At 52.9% G+C, this 8,658-nt stretch overlaps 1 protein-coding gene and 1 pseudogene across 1 annotated transcript; one reads left to right on the forward strand and one right to left on the reverse strand.

The window, feature by feature from the left end:
* Positions 1-22: 22 nt before the first annotated feature.
* Positions 23-1,608, forward strand: LOC109734901 (probable protein phosphatase 2C 32). Its single transcript, XM_020294084.4, has one exon. The coding sequence runs from the start codon at positions 235-237 to the stop codon at positions 1,399-1,401; it is 1,167 nt and encodes a 388-aa protein (XP_020149673.1). The 5' UTR covers positions 23-234; the 3' UTR covers positions 1,402-1,608.
* Positions 1,609-6,484: 4,876 nt separating this feature from the next.
* Positions 6,485-8,061, reverse strand: LOC109734894 (uncharacterized; annotated as a pseudogene).
* Positions 8,062-8,658: the final 597 nt, after the last annotated feature.

Here is an 8,658-nt window from a genome sequence, read left to right on the forward strand (position 1 = left end):
CTATGGTAAACAAACGCGCGCGTCGACGTCGTGTCCGGCCGAGCTCTAACAGCTAGCACGGAGCCCCGCACCCTCTCCGCCTACATATACGAGGAGCCCATCAATGGAGCAACAAGAAAGAAGAAAGAGCTCACCATCCAAGCAGCAGCAAGAAGAGGAGCTGTCGCGCCGCAGACCAACTTGGCAGAGCGAGTGAGCAAGGCAAGCGAGGAAAGCAAGGGAAGGATAGGATACATGGCGTGCGCGGTGGCGCCGGGCTCGCCGGTCTTCTCGCCGTCCCGCCTCGGCCTGCTGGAGCAGCTGCAGCTCCACCACCACCACGGCTGCTCCAGCGGCGGCGCCTCCTTCCTCCCCTCCTCGCCGCTGCGCCCCTTCGCCCTCCGCGCGCGCATCCACCCCGAGCCCTCCCCGTGCGCCCTCCAGGCGCCGCCGCCCGCCGTGAAGGCCGCGGACCCTGCTGCGGCTAAGGCCCCGGTCAAGCGTCGCCGCCCGGCGCCTCTCCTCGTGCCGGCCGCGGTCACCGTCGCGCCGGCGGTGCTGGAGGCCGCCGCGGCGAGCGGGGTGGACGAGGTGGCGGAGCAGGGGGACGGCTTCGCGGCCTTCTGCCGGAGGGGGAAAGGCCGGAAGCGGGTCGAGATGGAGGACCGCCACGTCGCCGCCGTCGCGCTCGGCGGGGACCGCGCGCAGGCCCTCTTCGGCGTGTTCGACGGCCACGGCGGGAAGAGCGCCGCGGAGTTCGCCGCGGACAACATGCCGAGGATCGTGGCGGAGGAGCTGGAGAGGTCGGCGCGCGGCAGAGGGGCAGGGCGCGCGGCGGTGGAGGGCGCCGTGCGGCGGGCGTACCTGCGCACCGATGAGGAGTTCTCCTCCTCCTCCTCCAAGAACCGGGAGCAGGCGGGCGGCGGGGCCTGCTGCGTGACGGCGCTGCTCCGCGAGGGCGGGCGGCAGCTGGTGGTGTCCGGCGCCGGGGACTGCCGCGCGGTGCTGAGCCGCGGGGGCAGGGCGGAGGCGCTGACCGACGACCACCGCGCGTCGCGGCAGGACGAGCGGGATCGGATCGAGGCGCTGAAAGGCGGGCTGGTGCTCAACTGCCGCGGCGTGTGGCGGGTGCAGGGCTCGCTGGCCGTGACCCGGGGCATCGGCGACGCGCACCTCAAGCCGTGGGTGGTGGCGGAGCCGGAGACTAGAACTGTCGACGTGGGCGCCGACTGCGAGCTGCTCATCCTCGCCTCCGACGGGCTGTGGGACAAGGTGGGGAACCAGGAGGCCGTCGACGCCGCCGCCTCCTCCTCCGGCGACCTCCCCGCCGCGTGCCGCCGGCTCGTCGACATGGCCGTGTCCAGGGGCTCCTCCGACGACATCAGCGTCCTCGTCGTCCAGCTCCAACGTCCTCTCCGATAAGACTGTAGGAGTAGTAGTAGTAAGAGTTTAATTAACACGCGAGAAGATGTGCATCGGCGCCATGGATGATCACCCTACGTGTAGATATAGAGAGCTTTTTGACGTCGTCTCTCTCGTCCCCGGCCGCTCGATCAGGCTGCCGGTGTCTGTAACAAAGATCAAGCACTGTTAGTGCTAATAATCATCACCCGGTTGGGATTTCCATCACCCTGGGACGAGAACGATAAATCTTCAGTTAAAAGGGCAGAGATGTGTCACCATGTGTGATCTTGCGTTCATGGGTATACTCTCGGAGTTGGAATGAAGCACACGTGCGACAGTGCAACACACGCAAAGTTTGTGATTCCACTCCAAAACAAACGAAAGTAGTACGAAACATACGACAACTGGGCATCAGATTCAACGGAACGCCGTTGAACCATCAAAATAATCGATCTTGACCGAGAATGTTAGTTCGAGGGTGCCCAAGCACAAGTGGGCCGCGTAAACCAGAAGAAAAACAAAAAAGTTCAGTCTTGGATTTTATTCCCGGTCTTGCAACAGCTCATTGCCACTTTGATTTAAACAAAAAACAGCTCAATACCACAATTTTGTTCTGGAACAAGCAAAACAACTCTGCCGACAGGTCTGGGAGGTACAGATTCAAAACCTCTGCCAACTAGAAGACTAACCCCAAACTGAGCACCCCCTCCCCCACTCTTCCCTTCCTCGCCGCCGCTTGAGGCAGCCGCCGGGGCGCCAAGGATGGTGGCGGCGGGGCCTTGGTTGCCCTGCATCTGCGTGGGGAACCCCGGATCTGGAGCGGCGGCTCAATTGGCAAGGCACGGCCGGCTAGCAGCCGTGCGGGCGGTGGATCTGGTGTCCCGGCCGCGCGGGCGGCGGGATCCGGTGGTCGTTGGCGGCCGGCGGCAGCTTCTGCGGCGGTCGGTGCGCGCGATCTGGCGCCTCCCCTCCTCCCCTGTTCGGCGTGCGGGCCAGCCTGGTCGGGCCGCGCTTCCTCTTGGTCGCCGGTTCTGTACAGGAGGCGCTGCTGGTGGCGGGGATCTAGTTCGGGCGAAATCCCTGGCCGGCCATGACCGGCTGCACCGACGGCGACGCCTGAGGGCGCCGTTCCCCTCCTTGGAGGCGTCGGTATGGACTGATCTCCTCACTTCACCTTCCCCTAGGTCTCCCGGGCGAAAGCCCTAACTTTGTTGGGCGGCAGCGGCGCTCACGGCGTCGTTCCCTTCTTGAAGGCGCCGCTTTGGGAACCTTGGGGTTGGGTGGCGGTTGTGGGTGGTGGGCGACGGCGGTGGTGCGGCCCTATCCTAGCATGGATTTACGTCCGTTGCTTGGAGATGGACTCACGTAGGTGGAGGTCGTCGGCTGGCGTCGTGGTGGCGTCAATGGCGGAGGACCTGCCAAGGCTCGCGTAGGTGGAGGTCATCATTTGGCGTCGTGGTGGCGTCGATGGCGGAGGACCTGCCAAGGTTGTCACCTCAATCTGCTCTGAAGATGGACCAGTGGAAGATGGCGGCGGCGACACATGTGAGTGCGTCGGACCGGTTTGAGCCCCGGACCCGACAGATGGCTTGGTCGGGGTCTCCGGCTTTAGATGTTAGGCTTAGGTGAGAGGTCTGGGTATGTGGCCCAGCTTGCACCCCTTCATCATTTGGATAGGAGTAGCGGCAGATGTTGCCAAGATGGCGGATTCAGGTATATTGTTGTTCTACTTTGTAAGGTCCTTGAGAATAATCAATAAAATGGCCGTATGCATCTCCGAGATGCAGAGGCCGGGGTCATCCTCCTTTTCCAAAAAAAGATGCGCGAGGTTCCTTGTGATAGAACCAGTTCATCAGCATTTAAGTCCTAGACTTAGAGCAACTCTAGCAGACCCCGCAAAAATACGACCCGCAAAACGCGTTTGCGAGTTCACGAAAATCGCTTTTGCGGGTCAAAAACATACGCGGCCGAGCAGAACCCGTATCTAAACCTGCATAATTTGAAAAAATACTTTCGCGGGCGAAATTGCACAAACATAGTTCATCACATACTACATTGTTCATCGCATACTACATAGTTCATCACAAACTACAAGCATAATTATACTACATACTATGTTAAACTAGTACTAGGGGGTCGGCTCAACTGGACGACGCCGTGGAGGAGCCGGACGCTCAATCCTCCTCTCCGGAGCTGCAGAGATTGACGTACTTCTCCGCCTGCTCCGCGCGGATGCGGCGCCACTCGTCCGCCTTCTCGTTGTCGGCGACCGCCTGCAGCCACTCGAGGGCTTCGAGCTCCTCGGCGTGGCGCTCCTCCTCCTCGCGCACGCTCTCCTCGGCGATGGCGGCGGCGACGGCATCGAACTCGGCGATGTAGTCCTCGGGCCCGACGACTCCGCGGCGGCCGAGCGGAGCGGGCTCCTCGGGATCCTCCTTCACCGACACGAAGGGGAACGGCGCCGGCGGCTCCGGCTCCTCCTCCTCGTCCGACACGAAAGGAAGCCCGCGGCGGAGGAGGAGGATCCAGCGTACGAAGAACGCGCGGAGGAGAACGACGCGCGCCGGCGGTCATACTCCACCGTCTCGCGGCGGTCGAAGCTCGCCGGCGGCGAAAGCCCGCGGTTCGTCCACTTCCACGCGCCGCGCTTCCTCGCGCCGTTGGGACGCGGCGCTCGCGCTCCGGGTCCCTCTCACGGCCGGATCTGCTGCCGGAGCCGCGTCCGGAGCTCCACATTCACCCCCACATGGCGGCTGGAGGCGGGGCGGAGGGTCGCCGGCGGCGAGAAATTGGGAGAGGAGAAAGGTAAATCGGGTGGCTCGCGGCGGCGGGGGATAGGGTTTGGACCCGCAAAAGTGTCGCGGAACCGCACTTATAGTGCTCGGGGCGTGCAGTTTGCGGGCTGCAACAAAAAAATTTGCGGGCCGGGCAAGTATGCGGGCTCTGTTCTGGCCGCAAAATTGTCCCGAGCCCGCATACTCGCCGGAATTTTTGCGGGCCGGGCGTTTTGCGGGGTCTGCTAGAGTTGCTCTTAGGCACCACGTGGAACTGAAGCAATGGTGCTTTGAAGAATTTCTAGAGGCGGAAGGAAATTGAGATGATGATTCTGGCGATCGGCCTAATAAGGGATTGCAGTTCTGGTTCTAATGAATCTCATGAGCCATGAGGCACGCGGTTTGAGTTCAAATGGTGATTGAGCAACCAGAGTCCTTATGACTGAAATAGTGGGCATCAAAGGGAAGGAATAACATGGATGACACTGTATAGCAGATTCTTCATGATCCCAACAACTTCTCTAGTTTCAGAATCATAGCCTTTGATGGGACTTTATCTCTCAAATTTACAAAAAGAATTTGGTGGGAAGAGCTTCTCCTTCATCAAGTGGTTTTATCAGCAAATGCATCAAGTGATCTAGAAGTTCAGTTTGCTCATACAGACGCTGGGCGTTTTCTGGAGGAATATGAAGTGGAAATGCCCGAAGCAGTTTACTTATGGGGGCCTTGTAGTGTGTGTATTCTGTCATCCAGTCAATGGCCTATGTGGTGTAATCTGATGCATCACCTGATAGATGAATGATAGCATAGAACCGAAGGATCACTTTTCATTCCAATCACACACATCAGAACAGAAGGCAAGAAGACCAGCATCATGCAATACCATCAACTCCGGAGTGAAGCAATTGATTGATTCCATATCCAAATGAGAAATATCATGGTGCGTGTAGACTTTGTTCTTATCAAAGAGGAGAGAGGCACAAAAGATGACTTGATGAGCCGTCCTGAAACTTAGTCTTTGGATCTTTGCATGATCATAGGATGAGTCACCAATGAAGAGATTCTTCTCGCTGAAGAAATCTGCCTTGTTGAATTTCGGCCGAGTGCCAGCCCTTCCAATTTTTGGCATTGCAGGCTTGGGCCCAAGATTCACCTTTGTTGGACTCGCATCCAATACGGGCCGAGAAGAGCCAATAAAGTCATTATGGTCTGTTATCAAGTTAGCCTTGACAATTTCTTCAGCCGTAGCAAGTGACATAGTTTCCATGTCAGTAGATTGCACGGACGCTTCTGTGTTGATTGGGGAATTTTCATCAGTAGTTGCTTAATTTTCTTCAGCATTTGGCTCTTGCTGAGAAGCATCACCAGCAACATTTTCTTCAGGGTTGGTCTGAAGAGGAGTGTGTCGCTCTTCAGAACTACCAAAAACTTCTTCTGTTTGGCATGGAAACTGAGGCAATTGCATCAGAGGTGTGTTCAGAGAAGAATTTGGGTGTTCTTCTTCCCAAAATTCATCACGGATGAGTGGAGTTGTGGGCTTGTGGCATTGTCAATGTCCACATCTTCTTCTTCTTCAACTTGAGCCTCTTCAGCCGTTAACTGAGGCTGGGGCGACGATACCATGCGTGGCGTTGCATTTGTGTCAACATCATTGTCCTCATCTACCTGCTATGAGGAAGCAGCAGGAATTTCTTCACCTTCACGTTCTTTAGAGAACGGAATCAGGCGACGGCCAGTAACTTCAACTGTGGGTGGCGTTGTGGCCAATGGCTCAACATAAATTGGTGACAGTCAACTTCTTATCACTGTATGGCAATGGCATCGTCGTGGACAACATGGTGGAAGTTTTGCTTGCTTTTCTGAATTTATTATCACTGTATTGTTTAGCGCTATGCTTGATCCACCATCTTGCCTCAGAAGTCAGAACCAAAGGCAGTAAGCTCTTGTTCAGGTTCTGTCCCTTGTTAACTTTGTGCAAGTACTTTGATAGGTTCCTCAAAGCCTCAAGATGAAACGTACTATCAAGTTTCTTCCTAATTTGGTTGTTATTAATAAATATGCTTGGTTGACTGTACAATTCAGCTGAATTTTTTGTTCAAGTCTGTGGATTCCCAAAGTGAATCTTTATCGCATGCCTCTTGGCATCAAGATCAGTCTGAAGGTGCTTCTCAACTCAAGTTTGACAGCAGGTCAGTGCACAATTATAGACTTTTTGAGCAAGCAATTGTTACTTTAGACGACATGCACTAGGAAATAACAACTCTGAAAGGTAAGCTTGCTTCTGGATGTAAAAAGCTCATGTGTAAGCAATGGATGGAAGTAAGTAATCACAGTTCATCATACATGGGAGGAGCATTTGTTGTTGGGGCAGGTCCCTCCTGCACTTTACCCAACATGTCTCCAGCTGATACTGAGCCTGATCTGATAGCATCAGCCAGCTTCCTTTGCAGTGTCAACAGGCCAATCCGTCTTGAGACGACGTAAAGAACCGCCAAGGAGAATATGAGGAACCCGGTAGTCAGGATGATCCTGGAACAGATATAGTCAGAAACTGGCACCAACCCAGACACTATTCTTGTTACTTGTCTTGCGGATGGAAACCAAATGCATATCACAACCGGGAGTAGGTATATTTGGTTCTCTAAAGACCGATGGAGGCTCTCAGTAATACTTTCTGCAGCGGATGTCATCCCAACCTTTGTCCTACATCATTTAGCAGTATGTGTTCATTGTGCAAACATAAATTATAGAATTAAACAATAAATATAAAGTGGTGGTACTTTAATTAGTGCAATGTGATTTGATTTCGAGGTCATATGCAAGTGTTACATCAACACAACGATTTGTAGTTTGTTGACCATATTTCATATTTCAAATAAGGAAAGTTATCTTTATCCCTTCTATCTCCATATTGGCAAAACCACCTCCAATTCAGCAACCACTAATGGGTAGACGAGTAAATAACCAATTTCATAATTCAAAGAGTTAAATAGACTGTCTCAACAGTCCGAGCGAGGAACTTAAAAATGTCGCTTTGGAACTGAAATTCACAACCGATGTCTTTGAAGGCCTTCTGGAGTCTACACTTGCAGGAAATCCCCGTGAAACTGAACAGATCATCAAACACATTCTACAACTAACATCTCAAATATTCCCAGTAATACAAAGGCCGCATTTAATCAACTTACTGGAGATTACGTCTCTGAATAGTGGACTCTTCTCCGCCTCCCAGAAGAAGCTCCCTCTAAGATAAAGCAAAATTAGAATGTGTGTGAGAACGTCTTATATTAGAGGCAAGCTAGCATTGCTAAGGTAATAAAGTACTCCCTCCGTTCACAAACATAAGATGTTTTGGATGTTTCAATATGGACTACATACGGACTAAAATCTGTCTATATACATCCGATTCACAAAAAAGTTAAAACATCTTATATTTGTGAATGGAGGGAGTATAAAATTAATTCTGAAGAAAAATCACAAACCTCTTCTTGAGCAGCTTTTCCAATGTTCACTTTTGCTTGCAAGTTAGCACTCAGGCTCACGCGCAGCCTGAAAACACAAAATCAGTTATGTACAAATACTAAAGAAGGAAAAGTTTTTTTCTTCTAAGAATAGCTTACCTCTGATATTGTTCCTTCCATGACCCTAATGTTGCCTGGCCAGAGTGAACTTCTTCAAAAGTGGGTAGCTGCTCTGCAAGAAGATCAAGCCTGCACTGCAGTGAATTGAGCAATTGCAGTGCATCCTATGCAGTACCGTTCAATCTAGGAAGAGAGCTCGCTTCTTCTGTCCCTTTGCCCAGCTTCCCACAGGATTCAATAGCAGCAATGCACACCTCAAGCTGTGCAACTACTTGGCTCCATTCCTTTCTCAGGTTTTCAACGGCTTGTGTGACCTCATCCATAAGCAATAACTGGTTAAAAACGAGACTTGTTGTAACAAAAACAGTATCACAGAAAAACTTTCAATTGGACAAACTGATGAACCAGCAGCAAATCCAACTAAAAATGTGCTGAGCTGGGCTGACTTCCTCCTGATCATCGATTTTACCACCTCAACAGGAGATCACCATCCCAAATATTCGCTTAGCTAAGAAAAGTGCATGAATATCTGCCTCAAGTAGCAGAAACCTAATCTGCACTAGAAAATAATGAAGCAAGAGCTGGTGCTCCAGCTGCAACACCCATGGCTGGAGCAGTGGAGCTCAAAACGGATGGTTATGGAGGTCCAATTTAGTGGGTCCAACTCAAAACCACTCGAACCTAACGAAACGATCATAAGAAAGTAAGGACGCTCGTGGGCATCGTCGCATTAGTCGCTTTGTCCTTTACCTCTAGAGGCCATTCTCAAAGAACCCCATCCCAAAGATCGACGTGCGCATCGTCTACGGCAACTAGCATCTTGTACCCAACTGGAAGTGTGTCAGCCTCAAGAAGTGCAAAAATGAGTTTGCAACGCAGTTTCCATAAACCCCAAAGTTATTCCATATGAGTCCACTATA

The sequence above is a fragment of the Aegilops tauschii genome, chromosome 2 (assembly GCF_002575655.3).
Source record: "Aegilops tauschii subsp. strangulata cultivar AL8/78 chromosome 2, Aet v6.0, whole genome shotgun sequence".
NCBI classification, from domain to species: Eukaryota; Viridiplantae; Streptophyta; class Magnoliopsida; order Poales; family Poaceae; genus Aegilops; species Aegilops tauschii.

Bases quoted from the DNA above. Each gene is read 5' to 3' on its own strand.
- LOC109734901 (XM_020294084.4), top strand. From the start codon at position 235: ATGGCGTGCGCGGTGGCGCCGGGCTCGCCGGTCTTCTCGCCGTCCCGC.